General features: G+C 44.6%; 1 protein-coding gene across 1 annotated transcript; it reads left to right on the forward strand.

The window, feature by feature from the left end:
- The first annotated feature begins 14 nt into the window (after window positions 1-14).
- Window positions 15-22,900, forward strand: MFSD9 (major facilitator superfamily domain containing 9). The gene is made up of 6 exons (XM_002710004.5): window positions 15-219; window positions 3,939-4,026; window positions 5,784-5,827; window positions 12,759-12,888; window positions 16,024-16,233; window positions 19,611-22,900. Exons 1-6 carry the CDS (start codon window positions 67-69, stop codon window positions 20,399-20,401), a joined length of 1,416 nt encoding a protein of 471 aa, XP_002710050.1. The 5' UTR covers window positions 15-66; the 3' UTR covers window positions 20,402-22,900.
- The last annotated feature ends 255 nt before the right edge of the window (window positions 22,901-23,155 follow it).

Raw genomic sequence — 23,155 nt, forward strand, 5'->3', positions numbered from 1 at the left:
CGGGGCGGGGAGGGGCGGGGCTGGCGCGCCGGGGGCGGGGCCGGGAGGCTGGCCGCTGGCGCCCGTATGGAGCTCGGGGGTCGTCGGGGCCGGGGCTCGGCCCTGGGGCCAGCCTCGGCGACCCCAGTGCTGCGGCAGGAGCGGGGGCCGGGGGCCGGGAAGCCGGGTAGCGCCGGAGCCCGCCGCTTCCTGCTCTGTCTCTACCTGGTGGGCTTCTTGGTGAGTGCGCGCGCTGGGGCTGATGGTGTCAGGGACTTGGGACCCCAGGCTGAGGAGCCATTTTTTTCCATAGAGCCCCTGGAGGTTTGAGAAGCTCAGCCCGGGACTGGGAATTCGAGATCTGTCTGGTCTGGTACCTTCTTACCTCTCACGTCTTATCACGGCTTTCATCATGCACCTGGCCGTTCGCGCGGCCTTATTGCTGTTCCCGCGTTCGGGGGCCCAGTCTGCGGCTGCCCCTGCTGCTTTTCACAGCTGCCCGCCCCGGAACCACCCCCAGGTGGGGCTCCTTGACCTAAGGGCTCTGGGGGGTAGACCCCAGGTGTTAAATGCTGTGTCAGGTGCACTGCTTGCAGGGCAGGTAGCAGGAGCTCCGAGCAAGCTTGAAAAAGCCCAAGCTACTGCCGGGCTGCTCGTGCGGTGGGGACACTCAGAGCTTTTTACCAGACCAAGTTAAGGGGCTGCTTTGAATATTCGCAGCTTCTTACCTGTTTTGCATATGCTGTGCTCAGAGCAAGTCTAATCCAACTAGCCCCGTGTAAGTTTTTACTATCTTCAATAATATAGCCGAGAGAATGATTAGCTGTGTCTGATATCTTAAGCGGGGGAAAAAAAATGTAAGATTTCCTAAAAGTTAAAAGGCAGTAGAGATTTTTTAATGGAAAATGTTATAATAATAAATAATTAAAATATATGAAGCTGTTTGCATCCTTGTAGGATCTAATGTCTGCTAGGTAGTATCTAGGGAACGTTATATACAATTTAGTTAATGATTTTGGTATGTATGGAAATGTAAAAATCCTTAAGACTTTCAGGAAAATGGTTTCTGGTTGGGAAAGAAGGGGGTGAGATAACAGAAGTCATGGTCAGGTTTAAATTTGTTTCAGAGGGAAGATGAAGATGACCTTTCCGCTTTGTTTAGGCTGCTAAGATCAGTGATGTAAGCACTATCTTTCCTGCAGATACCTGGTGTGGTCTGTATTCCATTTCATCAGCTTTGGGCAGATGGCAGTTCATATTTATTGAGTTAGTCTTTCAGCCAAGAAATAGTGGGATTCCTATCCTCTATGCGTTCATCGGTTTTCACTGGAAGATGCTGATATGGAAGGTTTGACTTGATTTCCTTATAAAGGGATAAGCGCATGACTAGTTGCCCAATGCATGATATACGCAAAACGATGGTTGTTTTAGGATGTTACGGATTCAGGAGAGAAGCTGCCTTTTACACTGAAGAAGACAATTTTAGAACAAATTCCTTTGAGGAAAGAGCCAGAAGCCGGCCTTCTTGGGAAAAGAGAGCAGTTTTCAGAATCACAAAGTACTAAAAAAATACCAATCATTGTTAAGGATTATGAATCTGTATTTTCATGTCTGCATTCCGTAGATCACAGCCTGTTGATTTTATTTAAAATAACCATTTGAATATCAAATAACATGTACTAGAATGCTTTTTAAAATGTTATTGAACAATTGACCTTTTCTGAAAGAACCAGAAGACTCAGTTGTTGGCTTATGCATTATGATTTTTTAATCATATAAACATCAGCAGGTTGTCAGGACAAAACTGACCATAGGAAATTTTTTTTAATGATTTGTTTATTTGAAAGGAAGAATTACAGAGAAAGAGGGAGATGTGGTGGGAGAGATCTTCCATCTGCTTGTTCACTCACCAAATAGCTACAATGACCATGACTGGACCAGGCCAAAGCTGGAAGCCTGGAACTCCATCCACGTATCCAGTGGGAGTGCAGGAACCTAAGTACTTGGGCCAACTTCCACCGCTTTCCCAGACACAGTAGCAGGGAGATGAATCAGAAGTGGAGTAGCTAGGACACAAATCAGCGTCCAGATGGGATGATGACATTACAGGTGGCAGCTTAACCCAGTGTACCACAATGCTGGCCTGAGGAAATGTTAAATAATCATGTAAAATTTAAATAAAATACCATAGGTCTGGTAGTGCAAATTTATGAGCTATTGATGATCACTGAATTTTACATATATGTCCTCCTCAAGATGTATCCATGGAAAAAGACCACCAAAGTGTAGGCAGAAGTCCACATTTCTAGAGTCATGTGAATGCACAGCTACCAGCATTGGGGAGGCAAAACATTAACCAGGACCTAAACATGTTTTTCCATGCATGTTCTTTGTTTTAATAACTAGGTTTATAGGAGGAGGAATTCAGGTTGGATATAAAGAAAACTACGTGTATAATATGTTTTCCTTCCTCTAAAGCAGATGTAGCAGGTAAACAGATGAAGTAAGAATGAGAATGAAATATAAGAGAAAAATTCATAGTCTTTCTGTAACTTAGTATATTAGCAAAAAGGATCCATCCTCATCCCAAAACTCAAGAAAGCAGATAATGCTTGTCTATTGGAGCTTCTGTAGTGTGCCAGCCCTTTCCCACCATGAGTTTCCTCATGTTTCAACCAGGCAGGTGTTATTATTCCATTGTCTGATGATGAGGGCATTGGAGCTTGGTAATGTTACTTCCCCAGAACACACTTTAGTAAGTAATAGAGCTGGAATTGAGAACTGGCAGTCCTACCCCAAAGCCCATGCACTTTCTATGACGTAATTGCAAAAATATTGGCTGCAAGTGGACCAAGCTTCCCTCTCCTCTCCACTTGCTGAGACTTTCTGCTGGGTGTTACCTCATGAAAATATAAACCACATCCTAGGACATTAGTCATCTTCTATAACTACAGAAGGAAAACATTTAAAAAAAAATTATTTGAGAAATAGAAGGGGATTCTTATCCCTGGATAACTCTGCAAATGCCCCCCTTTTTTTTTTTATTTTTTGACAGGCAGAGTGGACAGTGAGAGAGAGAGAGAAAGGTCTTCCTTTGCCGTTGGTTCATCCTCCAATGGCCGCCGGGGCCAGCGCGCTGCAGCCAGCGCACCGCGCTGATCCGATGGCAGGAGCCAGGTGCTGCTCCTGGTCTCCCATGGGGTACAGGGCCCAAGCACTTGGGATATCCTCCACTGCACTCCCTGGCCACAGCAGAGAGCTGGCCTGGAAGAGGGGCAACCGGGACAGAATCCGGCACCCCGACCAGGACTAGAACCCGGTGTGCTGGTGCCGCAAGGCGGAGGATTAGCCTAGTGAGCCGCGGCGCCGTCCGCAAATGCCCATTTTTACAGCTGAAACCAGGAGCCTGAAATGCAGTCCAGGTCTCCCACATAAATGGCAGGAACCCCATTATTTGAACCATCTCCACTGAATCTCAGGTTGTGAATTAGCAGGAAGCTGGAGTCAGGAGTCAGAGCTGGGAACCAACCCAGGTACTCCATTGTGGGATGAGAGAGTCTTAACTGCTAGGCTAAACATCCACTTCAGAAATTCTTAGTTTTAAGCAAGTGCTGCTTCACTAATAAGTATGAATTATTCCTCTCTCCTCTGCCTCTTCCTATCCATAGAAAATTGGAAGTGTGTCTGTTTTCTTTGAGGAACTTGTGTAACATATTCTCTTTGAATCTTCAAAGGCAGTTACAAAGATGCTAAAGTTAAAATGCATCCTACCACATGGTAGCTAAGGAAGTTTTAAGTGGCAGTTGGTTAGCATGATGTACTTTAGGATACAATGATGATATCTTGTTTTTGCAAAATCTTAGATTCACTTTATTTTAAAAATGTGTTCATAATTTTAGATTTACCTATTTAGAAATCCTTAGGACATGACCTGAGTCCTTCTGTTTGTTTGCTTTTAGGATTTGTTTGGTGTCAGCATGGTTGTCCCTTTATTGAGCCTTCATGTCAAGTCCCTTGGAGCAAGTCCAATAGTTGCTGGAATAGTAGGTGAGTGGTTAATAATGCTTACATTCAGAGCACTCAATTTTAAATCTCTAAGTCCTGAAAACAGCCCAGCTTTCTAGGAAATGGGATAAAATTAATCTATAGAATAGTTAAACACATTCACTTGGAGTAATCTTTCCTAGATCTCTCAAGGATACTTTTGTTCAGAAGGTTGTGGGGTTTGAGCATTATCTCCATACTCTGATATTACCAGTGACATAACAGGTACTTACTGAGCCCATTCAAAGAGCTGGCCCTGTGTAGATTAAAGGATAGGTGTGGACTCCTGCTTGTAGAATCTCTCACCTAATGTGGAAGACCAGATAAACAATGTACAGAAATCACAACTGTGGTAAATGGCTTGGATTTCCACACCACCCCAACATATCTTAGGGACCTAATGGATTTTTCTGCTTATATGGCATAAAAATTCCATCCCGAAGTCATTGATTCACAAAAGGAACGGGAAATAACAAGTCTTAGGTCTGTGCTAATTTTTATTTTTTTTATTTTTTAATTTTTTAAAAAGATTTTATTTATTTGAGAGAGTTACAGACAGTGAGAGGAAGAGACAAAGAAAGGGCTTCCCTCCGTTGGTTCACTCCCTAAATGGTCTCCTCCTGGTCTCACACGTGAGTGCAGGAGCCCAAGGACTTGGGCCGTCTTCTACTGCTTTCCCAGGCCAAAGCAGAGAGCTGGGTTGGAAGAGGAGCAGCCGGGACTTGAACCGGTGCCCATATGGGATGCCAGCGCCGCAGGTGGAGGATTAACCTGCCGGCCCCAGATCTGTGCTAATTAATGAGAAATCATTACGTTTGATCATTTACAAGGTGGACAAGCAAATGTTTTGGGACAGTCCTGTACATACCTGCTGAATCCTGATCCATGCAATGATTTGTGTTTCCTCCAAGAGTGTGCTGAGAATTGTCTAGACGGTTCAGCAGCATGAATATAATAGGAATATGTTACATGATAATGGAAGTACAGAACTCTGTTAAACTTTAAACTAATTATAAAGTTAAAATATTTTTTAAAATTTTAAAGACATAGGAGATAGTGTTAACATTTTAAGGGAGAATTTTTCTAGGATTCTGATTTCTACTCCACTGAGTTGTCTCGAGGCATTTTGAAAGTTGGAGTCATGTGGTTCTCACATGAAAGACTATCTCTCTGGGTCCCTAATGTCAATCCTGGCCTTTATTCTCTCTTCTGCTTATATTCAATTTTATTTTAAACACCTCTTACTAAACATTTTTTAATTTCTTCCAACTAGGAAACATAAATACATTGGGGCAATTTCCTTCTTTTTTTTTTTTTTTCAAAGATTAATTGATTTATTTGAAAAGTAGAGTGACAGAAAGAGAGTGTTCGTCCATCCACTGGTTTATTCCTCGAATTCCTATAACATCAGAGTTGGGCCAACATGAAGCCAGGAGCCAAGAACTCCATCAGAGACTCCTACATGAGTGGCTGTGTCCCCAGTACCTATACCATCTTCAGCTTCCAGGTGCATTACCAGGGAGCTACAACAAAAGCCAAACAACCAGGACTTGAACCTGCACTCTGATATGGGAAGTGGATGTCACAGTGCTGTTTTAAAACACTGTGTCACAATGCTGCCCTCCACCCCTTTATTTACATTTTAAAAAGTGGACTTTTCCTCTCTGCTATCTTTCTATTTCCATGTAATTGTTACCACATAATCCATTTGGGGGATAGGTCTAGCTGATTTGATTGATATTAGTGCTGTTCTTTTACAGGGTCCTCCTATGGCATTTTGCAACTCTTTTCCAGCACCTTGGTGGTAAGTTATCATTCAACTGGCCACCTGTCTTGAAAACACAAGCATATGCCTCTGAGGGTCCTCCTTCATGGCTATAGTAAAATTTAACAGTTGAAGTCCACCAGACAGTAAGTGTGTGGATGATGAGAATTTACAGTCGTGATCAAGAAGGATCCCTTTGTCCTGTATCTCACTCATTTTACCAGTGAAAAGATACAGACCTAAGGGACTTAGATGACTTTATTCTGAATGGAACACATTGAATCAGTGATAGATTTGAGTTAAAAACAGTTTCTAATGTGATTCCCAAGTAACTTTCTACTATATACAGGAATGTAAACAAAAGGTATTACCAGTTTTATTGTTTGTTTCTTAATTGACAGTAAATCCATTAAGATTTGTAGGATTCTCTGAGGTTGTGCATGCTGAACTTAATGCTTCATTATAATACGTAAGTGTATGGACAAAGAAGCCTTTAGCAATGATTTGCTAACTGCTACATGAAGTAGAAAACCCTTGAGGTGATCTTGTCACTCTCCTGCCCTTGACCACTCAGTTTGGAAGGCAGACACATTAAGTGATCTTTTTCTTCTCTGGCCCTTGTGGGGTCTATTACGGTCTTGAGACCCCAGTGTCCAATGGCTCATGTCACTCAGTAGAACAGTTTAGTCTCACAGATTGGTCATTAGTGACTGCAGTCTGAATATTGGCTTGGAGAACTCACATTTATTGAACACATTGTTGCTGTAGTGCTCTGAGTTTCCCAGGTGTTGCTTTTTTGTACGTTTTTCAAAGAAATGTGATCAAATCCCATAGTGACTTCCTAGATAAGTAAACTGTTACTCTGATTTATCTTAAGTAAGCAAATAGCTCCTCCCTGATGTATGTTCTTTGTTGAGAATAACAGTAATAGGTTTATTGTCATTTAAGCTTTATAATAACCTTGCAAAATAGTTTAGTGTCTCTCTTCTTAAGAGGAAAATTAAGAAAATGTGAGGAAATTAAGATTCACAGAGTTTAAATAATTTGACTAAGTCACCGAAAGTCAGTATCCAGACTCTAAACCCATATAATTTTTTTTTTCCCTGTAAGTCATCTGCCATTACCTTACAGGGAAGTAAATAAGTAGCTGAAGTCAGATTGTACGGAGGGTGGAGCACTTGCTTGGCAGGCATGATGTCTTATTCCATACTGTTTTCTTGTGAGTGAAAAATCAGGGCTATTTCTTGGTAAACAGCTCTTCTTCAGCTTTATTTGGGAACTCCCAAAATATTTGATGTGTACATATGGTAAAGCCCTTGCTTGTTAGGCTGCAGTGTATGCTTATCGTTCAAGTTTTTTCCCCTCCTTCTGGACTCTGGCCCTAGGTATAAAGACCAAGCTCCATAAGTTTTTTTTTTTTTAATCAGTGCATAGTACATATCAGAGTACTTGGCACAAAATTATCATTTTATGAATGTAAATTTGTATTGTCAATTACGATCCTACCCTGTTTCTCAAAATGATCCTTTGTTTTATTATGTTTGTGTTTATAAAGTACATTTCATATAGCTACTAGCTAGATTTTAATGAAAACCTTCCTTATAAATCCTTCACATAGAGAAATACCTAGTTAAACTTTCCTTTGTCACAAACACTTTGCTAAGCTCATTTTTATTTATCAATTTTATAGAGAAATGATTTAGGGATGGTTGTTTGGCCTAGAGGATACACTGCCAGTTAGGACAGCTGAATCCAATATTGTGGTGCCTGGGTTTGAGTCCCAGCTCCTGATGCCAGCTACCTGGTAATGTAGACCCTGGGAAGCAGCAGGTGAGGGCGGTAGTGGTTAGGTTCTCTGCCGTTCCCTTGGGAGAGCTGGGTAGAGTTCCTGGCTCTTGCCCTTCAGCCAGCCCAGTCCCAACCATTGCGAGCATTTGAGGAATGACCACTATATGAGAGCTTCTTTCTTTCTTTCTCTCTGTCTCTCTCTCTGTCTCTCTCTCTCTCTCTCTCTCTCTCTCTGTCTCCACTTTGCCAAAAACAAAAAGTGACCAGAAAGTTTTAATAAAAATCTTTATGAGGGTTTTCTATGGCTTGACAATTGTATTTTAATAAAAATGACTGCTCTTGGTTAGTATTATTCAGTACAACTGAATGTCAAGCCCTGTCCTGGGCACTTGACTGCGTCTAATGCTCATAGAAGCATCCACAGAGTGTGATTGTGGGTCTTTAATGACTAATTTTATATTGAATAGGTGTTACTCCTGTTTTACCCACAGAGAAACTGATGCTTAGAGAGATTAACTAATGTGTCCAATGCCATGATGTAGGGAATGATAAGAGTTCAAAGTTGAACCCAAGCAGCCTTGTCCTGGTGTAAGTACCAGATGATAACACAGTCCTGTAAACACAAGGAGGCCTGTGATTCCTTACTCTGATTAAACGAGTAGGGGGGTTTCTAAAATCCACCAGAATCAAAATTGGGGAAAAGCATTGATGACATTTGTAGCAGTGTAATTAGGCAGGCTACCTAAAGGGTTCTTGGCTAACATGGATGCTAATGAAAACACTCAGATGATGGACTGAGCTGTAAACAGAAAATTTATTTGGGTTGGCCATGCCAGAAACCACATTGTCTCATGACTGGAAACCAGGCTCTCTGAATAACGGAGAGTTGCAGGTTTTATGGAGTTAACTTTAGGAGACTAGTGCATATTTGTTAAGTTTTGGGGAAGTTCTGGTAAAGATTATGCATGAATTAAAAGGGGACAGGCATGTATGTCCTCCAAGTTATACATGTGTTACATGTGTTCCATGTTGAGGGCTCAGATGCGAGAGTTTCTGCCTTTCTGTGTCAGAAAGATGAAGGTGAAGCTACAGTTGCCCCTTGTGTGCAGGCTTCTCAAGCCGGCCATGGATGCATCAGGGCCTGTGCCTTCTTTGTTAGAAGTGTCCATTTTTGAGTAGCATCTTATGCTAGTCAGCTGCCTCACGTCCATCTCCACAAACACCTGCTTATCCTCCACCAGGGTATGATTGAGATTAGGGTACTGAGAGTGGAGAGGATTGTTAGAAAGCTAACAATATTTTGGAGAATTCACCCTGAAAATGTTTTGTGTGTGTGCATTCTTTTTTTGTTGTTTGTTTTTTGTTTTGTTTTTGAAATTTATTTATTTGAAAGACAGAGTTACACACACACACACACACACACACACAGAGAGAGAGAGAGAGAAAGAGATCCTCCATCCACTGGCTCACTCCCCAGATGGCCACAATGGCTAGGACTAGGCCAGGCCAAATCCAGGAGCCCAGAGATTCTTCTCCATCTTCCACATGGGTTCAGGGACCAAGCACTTGGGCCATCTTCCTCGCTTTCCGATGTCCATTAGTAGGGAGCTGGATCAGAAGTAGAGCAGTTCTGACTTGACCCAATGCTCATGTGGGATGTTGGTGTTGCAGGAGGCAGCTTAATCTGCTGAACTCCCTGCCTTCCCCCGCCACACACACACATTTTATAATAGAGGAATTTTAACACAGTTAATATTCTTATATAATATGATATTTAGGCTCCTTCCAAAAAGATAAGTATATAATTTAAAAATCAAGAAAGGGCATGCAGCTCTCTGCTATGGCCCGGGAGTGCAGGGGAGGATGGCCCAAGTCCTTGGGCCCTACACCCGCATGGGAGACCAGGAAAAGCACCTGGCTCCTGGCTTCCGATCAGCACGATGCGCTGGCCACAGCGCACCGGCCGCAGCAGCCATTGGAGGGTGAACCAACGGCAAAAGGAAGACCTTTCTCTCTGTCTCTCTCTCTCTCTCACTGTCCACTCTGCCTGTCAAAAAAAAAAGGGGGGGGGGCATGAATGGATATAGTTAGCCTTTTACAAGAAAGAAACAGGCTGAGATGGGCCGGCGCCGTGGCTCAATAGGCTAATCCTCCACCTTGCGGCGCCGGCACACCGGGTTCTAGTCCCGGTCGGGGCGCCGGATTCTGTCCCGGTTGCCCCTCTTCCAGGCCAGCTCTCTGCTATGGCCAGGGAGTGCAGTGGAGGATGGCCCAGGTGCATGGGCCCTGCACCCCATGGGAGACCAGGAAAACCACCTGGATCCTGGCTCCTGCCATCGGATCAGCGCGGTGCGCCGGCTGCAGCGGCGGCCATTGGAGGGTGAACCAACGGCAAAGGAAGACCTTTCTCTCTCTGTCTCTCTCTCTCACTGTCCACTCTGCCTGTAAAAAAAAAAAAAAAAAAAAAAAAAAAAGAAACAGGCTGAGAGTCTATGGTTACTTGGAAAGGATGGGGAAGGCATAAGGAACTTGACCGAAGAATGAGGGAAGCAGAACACAGTCTCAGGTCTCAAGTGGACATCCAGGTTGTCACGCAGCACTCTGCGCCCTGTTTTTGGCCCTTCTCAAATAAGGCTCCATTGCTGTCATAGTGTTCAGCAAATTTTTTAAGGTAATTGCATTTTTTTTCTCAAAGCCTCACCTGGAGCTTCACGGTGTACCGTGGGTCAATGTGGAGGCCATCTGGGTGAACTGGCTGTCTCAGTTTGGCTGGCATCCACCTGTGGATACAGAACCCCTCCAAAGTCAGAGGAGGGAACATCTGAGTGGCCACCAGAGGCTCAGGCTGCTACTGTCTTCCTGCTCCGCCGTCTTTAGCTAGACAGCTGCCAGGCCTCCAGCATTGTGGGAATATTCTCAACAGGAATGAGGGAAGGAGGAAGAGCAGAAGGCTGAGTCCTAAGAACTTTTTCAGAAACCTCAGTAGGTGACTTTCGGTTGCATCTACATTGGCCAGAACTTTGAGCCTGCAAGTGAGGCTTGTTTTGCAGTGGGGTGTGTTGCTGCAGGGTGTGGAGAGTATGCAAGGAAGGAGTAAGCCAGGGCTGCCAAGAGTCCTGCTCACCTTGCTGTTTCCATCCCACAGGTGTCCATGACCCACCTGGGGACGTTAGGACCCACGTAACACACCACCATCTATCTCCTTGTGTCTCCTTTCATTCCCTTGTGTGCCTCTCAGCTTCTGCGCCCGGTGCCTATGTTTTCTCTGTGTGTGCCTCACACTTCTACTCTCAGAGAGGTACTGGAGGAAGGTTCAGCTGGTCGCCATCAAGTATGCCTTTTCCTGCTGGGCAAGCCTCACCCTGGGCTGCTCTGTCATCTTTCTCAACATCCTTTCTCACATAAAAGATGGCTTGGAAGGGAGCAGAGGCCTAGCAGAACTCAGGCCTCCCAGCTATGAGAATTATAACTGGCAGTCCTACTTTGTTGCTTGCAAATAGTCCACAAATTTAAAATGAAAAGTTTTGTCACAAAGGGAAAAAGCAAATTAACATAAGAAAAAATACCACCTAGCAAATTCACAACTTTTTTAAAAAAGTGATGGTGTATGGAGTAGGAGTCTTTTGGAATATGGAGAAATGAAGATTCTCTGAACTATACTCTTTGGTAGCATTATAGATCTTACTGAGTTTTCAGTATGTCCGATGCCTAAAAATACACCTGTCTTTTAACCTAATTTCAATGCTAGGAAATTAAAAAAAAATTATTTGTTTGAAAGGCATGGAGGTACAGAGAGATAAAAACAGAGATCTTCCATCTGCTGGTTCACTCTCAAATGCCTGCAAAAGCTGGAGTTAGACTTGGAGATTTCATTTCCACTGGGGTCTCCCACTTTCGTGACAGGAATCCAAGTACCTGAGTCATAACCTGCTGCCTTCCAGGGTGCACATTAGCAGGAAGCTGGAGTCAGAAGCAGAGCCTGGAATTGAACTCTGGCTCTCTGGTATGGCATGTGTCTTAACTGATGAGCCAACCACTCTCCCTTAAGGAAATTTTTGAAAGTGTTTATTTGCTATGAGGATGCTTATTGTAGCAATGATTTATATTTGTGACAAATTGAAAAGAACTAAAAATTTAACAAAAAGTAGATTTATTAAATAGCTATCAGTACAGAGTAGAATATGGGCTGTGATTAAGAATAACAAAGATATATATTATATATATATATATATATATTTTGGCAGGCAGAGTTAGTGAGAGAGAGAGAGAAAGAGAGACAGAGACAAAGGTCTTCCTTTTTCCGTTGGTTCACTCCCCAAGTGGCCGCTATGGCCGGTGCGTTGTGGCCGGCGCGCTGCGCCAATCCAAAGCCAGGAGCCAGGTGATTCTCCTGGTCTCCCATGCGGGTGCAGGGCCCAAGCACTTGGGCCATCCTCCACTGCCTTCCCGGGCCACAGCAGAGAGCTGGACTGGAAGAGGAGCAACTGGGACAGAATCTGGCGCCCCGACTGGGACTAGAACCTGGTGTGCCGGTGCTACAGGCAGAGGATTAGCATAGTGAGCCGTGGCGCTGGCCACAAAGGCAGATTTTTAATGACATAAAATGAGGTTCAAGTCATGGTGTTAACTAAAAAAGCAAGTTACGAAATAGAATGTACTGTATGACCATTTGGTTAAAATATTGTCAATTTGGAATTATGAGATCAAAATTTTCCAAATTTCTAAGTAGTAAACATGGTTTCTGAGGCTGGCATAAAGAAATGAGAATGAAGATGAAAATGAAGATTTATTAATTATGTAGTGTCCTTCAAAAAGTTCATGAAGATGGAATTAAAAGATAAAAAGAGAAATTATTTTAGTGAGAAAAAATTTTGGCATCCATACACAGATTACTCATAATGTGTTTCTCATGAACTTTTTGAAGACCCCTCCCACTTTGTCCTTCTAACCAATCTCAGCTACTGGGTGATCAGGTTTTTACTTGGACAAAGAAAATTGCATTGTGTTTTTCTACTCACCTGTGGGTAGACCAGGGAAAAATAACTCCAGCAAATGGCATAACGGAACTGAGTAGCTAAGAATCTGACATTTTCCACTGGTCACTTTGTTTTGGGTGTTTGCCTAGTGGAGGCTGTTACCGAAAAAAAGTGGGTCACAGAGCTTTCTCTGTGTCTTTCCCCAGGGTTGCTGGAGCGATGTGGTCGGAAGACAGTCCTCCTTGCTGCTCTGCATTCTGCTCAGTGCCCTGGGTTATCTCCTTCTTGGAGCTGCCACCAACGTGTTCCTGTTTGCTCTGGCTCGGGTTCCTGCAGGTGAGTTCTGGCCCCTCTGCATGTGTGTTTATGTCTTAGTTCAAAATAAATCCATCCCCAAAGCCAGTGTCTCCTGGACTTTGCTTCTTTGATTAGGGCTTCACAATGATTACAGCAATTATAATGATGATGGTAACATCAGCAGCTGCTGTTTATTGAGTAGCATCCAAAGCTACCAGTCTTATACTTGACAGAGCCCACAGCCTGCCAGAGTAGTCATGTGAACAGCTTTGGGATTGCCCCAGCCCTGTCTCCTGCCTATTGAGTGGTCTCTACATTCAGCCAGTAAGAAGTCATAAGAAATTGTTAGCTATGACATATGTTTCTGTGACATATGTATGTACTCTGTGAAGAATTCATTCTTCAGAATTCTTTTTAGTTGCTTCTAAAAAGTGTTTTGTGGAGGTGTTTTCTGAAACTTGGCCAGTCATCCTAACAAACTCCAACAACACGCACAAAATCCCATGGTTTAGGTGCCCCATGTGTATCTAGTGTCAAGTCTGTTGTATATTCTTGGTTTGGTTGGCTATGTGTCTTTTCACAATAATTCACTCTATCGTTCCGTGGTAGTTACTATTAATCATTCTAAAGAAACAGATGAGATGAATAAGAACCTACAAAATGGGTAGAGATTCATGGGGAGAATTAAACTGTTTGTATTTAATATGAAATGAGCCTTGTTTAAATAGCAGCAGTTATATAAACAATGTAATCTTTGCAAACAAGGAGAACTAAACAAAATTTCCTTGGGGCGGGTATTTGGTCTAGTGATTTAAATGCCAATTGGGATGCCCACATGCTATATTGGAGTTCCTGGGTTTCAGTCTTGGCTCCACTCTGGATTCTAGCTTCATGCTAGCATAGGAAAAAGGACGCAGTAGGTAATAGCTTAAGCAGTTATGTTCCCACCACCCATGTGGGAGACCTGAATTCTATTCCCAGCTGCCCAGCCCCAGACATTGTGTGTATCTGGAGAATAGACCAATCAATGGATGAGACTGCTTTCTCATTCTCGTATGACCTCACTTACTTGCTATCTCACTCACTGTTAAAATAAATAAATAAGTAAATAAAATAAAATAAAAATTCCTTCTTATCCACATAACCACCTTGGTGCTCCATGTACAGGAGGGAGCCATGGGGAACAACAGATTCCGCTGCGCAGACTCAGTTGTGAATTCATATCCTTGTGTCCTGAAAATGAGTTGCTGACTTTGAATGTGCCTGGCTTTCTCCTCCCCTCTGTCTACCACCCTTACCTCTGAAAGACAAGAAAAGCATCATCGGAGTTGTTTGTGGGGTACTTTTGCCATAGTCCTCTTTCCTCGTGTGCAAGGTACACACCTTACAATGGTAAAATTTCAAAAAATTGTCTCAGGATTCCTAGAAGATATCTTGAAAATCATCTTCTAGCCTATTCCTTTCTCACATATAAAGATGCAGGCATAGACACAGTCTGTCTGCCTAATCCTGAAACAATGTATAAGTTGCTTCTCAAAGAGGCTGGTTGTCGGATAAACACTTTTACAAGCTTTGATGCAGAGCTGGGAGTATCCCCAGGACTAAGTGTAGAAGCACAGCAGAGTGAGACTGCCTCCAGAGAAATCATCAGAAACCATCATGTTGCCTCACAGTTGGGAGTGATTGAGGTAGACCCACCAGCAGCATTTACTGTGTTGCTACTATGTATTGATCAAAATAGTGGGCAACCTATTACCGGGGTCCATCAGTGTATTTGTTCCCCCTGAGGTGTCTACATGCATAGGAAAGCATGACAATAAAGTTGCTACATGCCCTTTAATCGCCTTCTGAAAATCATGTCAGAGCTTTGAGTTTGCTAGTAGAAAACCGGTTGCTATTAGTTATGTGACCATGCTGTGAGAACTAAACTGAGTGACAGACTGACTCTTTTAAAAGTTTATTCTGGGCTGGCGCCGCAGCTCAATAGGCTAATCCTCCGCCTGCGGTGCTGGCACCCCGGGTTCTAGTCCTGGTTGGGGTGCCGGATTCTGTCCCAGCTGCCCCTCTTCCAGTCCAGCTCTCTGCTGTGGCCCGGGAAGGCAGTGGAGGATGACCCAAGTGCTTGGGCCCTGTACCCACATGGGAGACCAGGAGAAGCACCTGGCTCCTGGCTTCAGGTCAGCGCTGTGCGCTGGCCGTGGCGGCCACTTTGGGGTTGAACCAACAGAAAAAGGAAGACCTTTCTGTCTGTCTCTCTCTCTCACTGTCCACTCTGCCTGTCAAAAAAATAAATAAAAAATAAAAATTTTATTCTGGACTAAGAAAGGATTGCAATCTAGCATACACATGCAGTAGTGTATGTACACATCCAAGGGAGTGGGAGGTGCAGCCAGAAGACTTTGAAAGACAAAGAGACGTCTTGTAAGTTGTCTTGAGACAAATCTCATAGACTACAAGAGCTCATTGTAGGAATTGGTGATCACCCATTGGTAAAACCTGCTGTCACTGGTGAAACATTGTCACAGAAATGACTGATCTGGATTTTTTGTGGCTTCTGAGAATTTCTGTAATGGGCAGACATACATGAAGGCTTTTCATACATGGCCTCCAAGCTCTGGTTTGTTTGGATTTGTCATAAGTAACTCCATTCTGCTACTGACAGCTTCCACAATGCCATTGTGTTTCTGTTGCCCTCCTATCCTCCTCCCTGTTCTGTTTCTCTCCATACCCTTTCTCACCTTCTGATGTATACCCCTAATGGCCCCCAGTGAAAATCCAGGTTCTATAGAGGCAGGATGGTCTATTATTTTTCTTCTTTTTTGGTCTCTTTACCCTCAGGGCTGAGAGCAGTGCTGAATGCATAGAAAACATGCATTTTTTTTTCCAATGAGTGAATGAATGAAAACTTTCTATTTGGAAGCCACCATGAATGGCAGTTAGAAAACAGGACTGGAGACACTGGGGCATCATGGTGCAAGGCAGGCCCAGGGACCATAAGGTGGTGGGTTAGAATTGTGGTGATCAAACAGGAGTCCAGTTACTATAGGATGGAATCTACCATTCATAGAAGATAGAGATCAAAACTCCACCAGGGATAGAGAATATGTGCAGAGCCACAAGGGAGATGGTTTTGCCCTGGAAACAGTGACAGCATGTTTCTTGTCCCCCTTGCAGGTATTTTTAAACACACCCTCTCCATCTCAAGGGCTCTGCTTTCCGATCTGGTCGCAGAGAAGGAACGGCCACTCGTCCTTGGGCGGTTCAATACAGCGTCCAGCGTGGGCTTCATCTTGGGCCCCATGGTCGGTGGCTACCTCACTGAATTAGATGGTGGATTTTATCTTACAGCCTTCATCTGCTTTTCTGTCTTCATGCTCAATGCTGGTAAGTTGTTGTTTAATCAGAAGATTGTTTTGTGAACTCCTACCAACCCATCAACCAGCTTTTATCTGTTTATAAGTTTGTTTTTCTCAGAATGGGCAGACTCATTCACAAAAACTGAAAGTCATTGTGAAGAACTTTCTGCTGCTTTTCATAGTGGCTGGGCCAGATTGCATTCCCAGCAGCTGTGCACAAGAGCTCCGTTTTCTCCACATGCTCACTAACACCTTTATTTAATTATTAAATAGCACTGTATTTAATAGTCCTGCTATCAGGTGTGGGGTGAAATATCATTTTCCTGATCATTAGTGATGTGGAGCAACCTCATACATGCCAGGCTGATTTCCACAGGAGACCATCATATTGGCTCTTGTTTTACCTTCCATATCTTTCCCACAAATCTTCTGGATCTCTCTTCCCATAATTCAGGCCTCACAATCTTACTTCCTTAGGCCTTTCCTGACTATTCTGCCTAAAATTGCTGAATTTTCTTCATAATACTCTTTTTTTTTTTTTTTTTTTTTTTTTTTTTTTTTTTTTTATGTGAAAGGGTTAGAGAGAGAAAGGGAGAAGAGAGAGAGAGATCTTCCATCTGCTTTTTCACTCCCCATGTGACTGCAAGGGCCAGGGATGAGCCAGGCTGAAGCTGGGAGCTTCTTCCTCCCGCATGGGTGGCCGGGGCCCAAGAACTTGGGTCATCGTTCCCTGTTTTCCCAGAGCATTAGCAGGGAGCTGGATCATAAGTGGAGCAGCCAGGACACAAACTTGAGCCCATATGGGGTGCCAGCAACACAAGTGGTAGCTTCATCTGCTGTGCCACTATTCTGGCCCCTCTTCATAGCACTTCTGAAATCCTCTTGTTAAGTTGTCTTTTGGCTCATATTCTATTTATTTCTCTCATACACATATACACAGTTAGTAAGCAAAGTACATGAGAACAATGATTTTGTCAGATTTTGTCAGATTTATTCATGGCAGAGCAGAGATATTTGGAAGCCAAGTTCATGAGTTTAATCTCAGCATCCATCCATTCCCTGGGAGGGAATCTGGGTCAGGAACACATTCAGCCGTAAATGTTCTCAACTATGCTGACAAGTGTTAGATTCACTTTTCCACTGCAGAAGGCTGAGGATAGGCATATGTGGACTGATTGGGAGCAGAGGTGTGTGATCCAGGTGAGATGGAAACAGTGCCTTGCAGAGGGTCTGGCTGTCCAGTGCAGAGAGCACCACGTACTGCTCTTTTCCTCTCTAATTCTACCATTTTTTTTTCCTCCCCAGTAACCGTGGAACTTTTCCTCAGTTGTGTTACTCTCTCTGCTTCCTGCATCCATGCTCTGATCACCACTTTGCCTGATAAAGCCTTCTCGTGCCTTTTTCCCCATGGTTTCTGTTCTCATGGTTTAGAACCCAAACATGGAGTCTGATGGACAGAGATTCAAATCCCTGCCTTGACACTTTTCATTGTGAGCCCTAGACAAGTTCTTTCCATTTTGTCATCTATAAAATGGGGCTGAGATCTGAAAAAGCAGTAGGGATGAGTGAAGAATAGACAAGTCTGAATTCAGATTTTAGAGAAATTTTGAGCATAGATTGGTGCGAAGTCATTATATTTAGACAGCACTGGGTTAACTAAGCCACAGAGGCAGACATGCATATGATCTGAGAGGTAGTTTGATCAGAAGGGCAGTGCTTCTGGGTAAGAATGTATGTCGTGTAGGTATGCAGGTGTGACCTGGGAAAGCACCTGGTGCCCCTGACGGGGGAGCATCCAAACAAGTGCTTCCTGACAGTCATTGCTCTCAAACCATCCCTGCCTACCCCCAAGCCAAGGCCAGCTTGCATTGCCATATACAGCAGCCTGTGCCACCCGCAAGTGTGGCCATTATGTTGTCATCTAATTGCCTACCTACTTGTCCAGGTCCCATGTAGTCATAACTTCATTAAGACAGGAATTTTACAGATCTTGTTTGTTGATGTGTTTAAAACAGGAATCAGTGCTTAGGAAGTACTGCATAAATACTGAGTATGTGGGCCGGCGCTGCGACTCACTAGGCTAGTCCTCCACCTGCGGCGCCGGCACCCCAGGTTCTAGTCCCAGTTAGGGCGCCAGATTCTGTGCCGGTTGCTCCTCTTCCAGTCCAGCTCTCTGCTGTGGCCCGGGAAGGCAGTGGAGGATGGCCCAAGTGCTTGGGTCCTGCACCCGCATGGGAGACCAGCAGGAATCACCTGGCTCCTGGCTTCGGATCGGCACAGTGCGCTGGCCGTAGTGGCCATTTGTGGGGTGAACCAAAGGAAAAGGAAGACCTTTCTCTCTGTCTCTCTCTCTCACTGTCTAATTCTGCCTGTCAAAAAAAAAAATAATAAATAAATACTGAATATGTGTCCAGATAGATGAATGGGCAGATGGTAGATAGGAAAAGAATTCATAAGTTTGATGAAGGAAAGAATTTAATGTAAATTTAAATTTACAAAATTTAGATATGAACTGACTATCAGAGACTTTTCAGCTGGGGAGAAAATAGTGAATATTTTATAGTTTTTTTTTTAATTTAAAGTAAAAAGTCTTTTTTTATTGTTAAAGATTTTTATTTGTTTATTTGACAGGTAGAGTTACAGGCAGTGAGAGAGAGACAGAGAGAGAGGTCTTCCTTCCTTTGGTTCACTCCCCAAATGGCTGCCATGGCTGGAGCTACGCCGATCCGAAGCCAGGAGCCGGGTGTTTCCTCCTGGTTTCCCATGCGGGTGCAGGGCCCAAGCACTTGAGCCATCCTTCACTGCCTTTCCGGGCCACAGCAGAGAGCTGGACTGGAAGAGAGGCAACCGGGACTAGAACCCGGTGCCCATAGGGGATGCCGGCACCACAGACGGATGATTAACCTAGTGTGCCACCGTGCCGACCCAGTAAAAAGTGTTTTACCAGAATCTTGATATCAAAATGGAGCTGTGGGGGCAGACGTTTGGCCTAGTGGTTAAGACATAGTATAGGAGTTTCTGGGTTTAAAACCTGGCTCCAGCTCCAGGTGATACACACCCTGGGAGGCAAAGCTGGACAGCACAACTGACTGGTTTCCTGCCACCAGCCGGGAAGGCCTGAATTGAGGTCTGTGTCTGTGTCCAGCCTTGGCCTAGTCCAATGCCCATCTTTGGGGAGTGAACCAGCATATGGGAGTTCTCTTCCTTCTCTTTCTGCATCCTCAAGTGAATGCATTTTTTTAAGAAAAAGGTAAACAGAGTCATAGAAATGATGCAAACAAGATTCAAAAATGCACGGCAGTAAATCTAGTATAAAAATAGAGATTAGTGATCGCTTCTCTGAAGAGGAGCTGTGTGACCCCAGAGCTGGCAGCTCACCTTAACCGTTCCTGTGCATCTTAACAGGTCTGGTCTGGCTTGTCCCGTGGAGAGAAACAAAACGTGACAGCGCACAGCAGGGCGTGCAAATTGTCAAGACCAGAGTACCAGCGGTGAAGACAGACTGTGGAGTGCAGGACGCGGCCACCACCGGAGGGGCCATGGCAGGAGAGACGACTCCGCCACCACCCTGGGTGCAAGTGGCCTGGGCCCTGCGGGACATGAAGAGCCTGGTGTTTTCTGAAATGTGGGACCTGTTTCTGGTGCGCTTCCTGATGGCCGTGGCGGTCATGCTGTACTACAGCAACTTTGTCTTGGCCCTGGAGGAGCGCTTCGGGGTGCGGCCCAGGACCACGGGCTACCTCATCAGCTATAGCAGCGCACTGGGTGCCCTGGCCGGCTTCGCCTTGGGGCCGATCCTGCAGCTGTACCAGCACAATGCGCACGCTGTGCTGCTGCGCTCCAGCGCGCTCACGTGCGCGCTGCTGGGCCTCCACGCCTCAGCCCGCACGGTGGGCGTGGTCGTCTTCTGCTCCACGCTGCTGGCCTTCTCCACCGCCATCGGCCGGACGTGCATCACCGACCTCCAGCTGACCGTGGGCGGGGCCCAGGCCAGCGGCACCGTCATCGGCGTGGGGCAGTCGGTGACGGCCGTGGGGCGCATCGTGGCCCCACTGCTCTCCGGGGTAGCCCAGGTGGTCAGCCCTTGCGGGCCCCCGAGTCTGGGGGCTGCCTTAGCCTTAGCAGCAATTTTCGTGATGTCACTACACAAACCTCGCTGTAGCAGCGGTGAGAGTGATAAATTAAAGACGGAGTAGGATGCGTTTGGACAACAGGAGGAGCCAACATGGCAAGTATGCTCATCAGGGCCAGGGGCCATAATGAGAAGGCCACTTTCAGAAGGGGGCAGCAGTGCCACAGTGCGATTTCCAGGTGGGTGTGCTGTGCTGTTGGGCTTCCACGTGGGCCCTCAGCTGGGCACACCTGCATCTGTGGGTTGATGCAAGTCGCAGGCCCACATAGGAAGGGGAAGCTCAGGGCAAAGCTTTGCCAGAGGAAATAAGTTCAACAGTTATCAGAAGAGTCTCCTCTTCCCTTCGAACAAGGTTACACCTTTCAAGGGGAAAAAAATCACTCACCAGCTCCACGACGTGGAAACCACACGCAGTTCTCTTATGAAAAAAGGCAGGGTAATGCATTGATCAGATTCAGACCATCTGGAACCTGAGTTTCCTGTTGAATTCCACATGCTAAAGAGGGAGATTTTTCTGCTGTCAGAATCCTAGACGTTGAAGAAGCTGCTTCATTAAAATTAGACTGTTGCTTTGTCAACAGTGTTTAAGAATCAGATGCTGACCTCACCCCCAGAGAAATCTGGAGTTTAGAAAGCACCATGGGTGGTTTCTCATGGCGGTAGAAGGGACCACAGGGAGACCTGCTGCTCTAATTAAAGTAAAAGCCAGAGACTGAGCTGTCTTCATTCCCAAGTAAATCTGAGCATTGGGATCCTTTTGTAACCATGGTGTGCTGGGCTCGTCCTGCCTCACAGAAGTTGTACTCTATAAGACTAGAAATGGGTTCTGGGTCCCATACACTCTGTGGTCAGTACCTCGAGCAGACTGGGCTTGCTCAGCATCGGACTTGAAGATCTGTTCCTGGAAAGCCTGCCTTGCAGTCGGGCTGCTTCCTTCTGGCAGGGACGAACCTGACAGTGAAGCCGTGCACACAATGCTTTTAAGATGGACATTTTATGCACAGTAAAGGTCAGGTGGCATGCCCTGTCAGAGAGCTGGGTTCTGCAGTGTTTGCAATGCAAGTCATTTCCTCATTCCTTGTTAATTTCTTGCCTGAGAAGAGGCCATTGATCCACTGGGTCTGCCCAGCAATGCTTGGGTGTTCCCTTGCTATACACACACACACACACACACACACTATTGAATTAGCAGCACCCAAGGAGCCAGGGAGAGGTTAGCACTGGCTCACTGGAGACACGGGCCAGTCATGCTCACCACTGGGATTAAGTCAGTTATTAATAAAAGCTGTACAAGGGCTCCCTCAGAAACCCCCAAGTTCACATTCCTTTGAATCCCCTTAATGAGTCCACTGGGATATTATACTTGTCTTCAATGCAGCACATGTATAATTGTAAATGATATTTGGATACACTGATTTGCCTAATATTTATTATTTGTAAAGCAGAGAAATTTTTCTAGTTTTAGAAGTCCTATATGAAGTAAACCCAAATATTTATGAAAACTCCTAGGAGATAAGTTTTTGTTTGAAGATCGCCCTTTTATCCTATCTGGCAGCATGAGAAATATGAACTTTTCCTTAGGTGTTACAGTTAGGGACTTTTACACAAGCACTGAGTGCTTTTGAGGGGACCAAACTTGGATCCAGTGCGATGACCTTGCCCTTCAAGAGTGTATTAGATGTCATGGCGATTAGATGCAAAAGGACAACAAATAACCAAGGGCTTATGCACTGGAGTATACTTTCAGAAGAATTCTCCAAAGAATGTCTTTTCCTCACTTTCAGAAATAGGCACATTGCTTTAAAGCTTTTAAATATAGCCATGTGGTTATTGCTAAAATCACAGCAGTTTTCTTTTTGAAGTTAAATAAGAAAGGAAGCCTATTAACTTAATGAGGCTTTATAATTGATGAAGACACATGGGAATATTGAAAACCAAAATTTCATATTAGTATACAGGAAACACTTTTTCCGTTTTTCCACTAGTGATTTTAGTCGTTTGTTAATGTGATTTTTGTTTCCAGAAAAATATTTTCTTACAGTTTCTCTTACATAGCCTAAGGTTTGGCTACTCTGTGGTCCATGGCACGGGTGCCGCTTATAAGGCCTCCATCCCATATCAAAGTGTTTGGGTTCAAGTTCCAGCTCTGTTCTCTATTCCAGCTTTCTGCTAACGTGTACCCTGGAGGCAGCAGTGCTGGCTTGAGCAGTTGGGACCTTGCCACTCATGTCAGAGACTGGATTGAGTTCCGGGCTCCCAGCTTCTGCCTGGCTGAACCCTAGCATTTGCTGGCATTTGGGGCATGAACCATCAGATGGGAACTGCCTCTCTTTGTCTCAAACAAGTAGAAAAGTGTGGTCTGTGGAAGCAGCCTCACCATCAACCAGGAGCTTGTCGGACATGGAGACATCAAACTCCATCCTAGGTCTATCAGGGACCATTGCAACAAGGACACCTTGCCGATTCATTTGCACAATGATGTTTGAAAAACCACTGTTCCAATGGGTAGTATTTGTATTCTTTATGGAATATGAGCTCAGGGAAATTAAATCTGCTCAATTAACATTTGTGTTGCTCTAATTTTTTTTCAAGTTTGAGTAGCTTCTGTAATGTTTTCCAAACTATAAGGTAACTAGCCTTGAGATCGCTATTGTCAAAAATATCTTTATATATGCACACACACACCTCGAGTTTTACTTTAGAGGAATTGAACCTTCCTGGAATGTTTGAGTGAAATAGCACTCTTTCCAGCATTATGCCAGCCATACACCAGTAGTGCTCAGGGTTCCAGATGACATGGCTTTTTCAATGGAGCACA

Source organism: Oryctolagus cuniculus, chromosome 2 (genome assembly GCF_964237555.1).
Source record: "Oryctolagus cuniculus chromosome 2, mOryCun1.1, whole genome shotgun sequence".
Lineage (NCBI taxonomy): Eukaryota > Metazoa > Chordata > Mammalia > Lagomorpha > Leporidae > Oryctolagus > Oryctolagus cuniculus.

Excerpts from the sequence above, each read along its gene's own strand:
- MFSD9 (XM_002710004.5), top strand. The coding sequence starts at position 67 with ATGGAGCTCGGGGGTCGTCGGGGCCGGGGCTCGGCCCTGGGGCCAGCC. Across the intron at positions 4,027-5,783 it reads AATAGTTGCTGGAATAGTAG|GGTCCTCCTATGGCATTTTG; the intron begins GTGAGTGGTTAA and ends GTTCTTTTACAG. Across the intron at positions 12,889-16,023 it reads TCTGGCTCGGGTTCCTGCAG|GTATTTTTAAACACACCCTC; the intron begins GTGAGTTCTGGC and ends TCCCCCTTGCAG.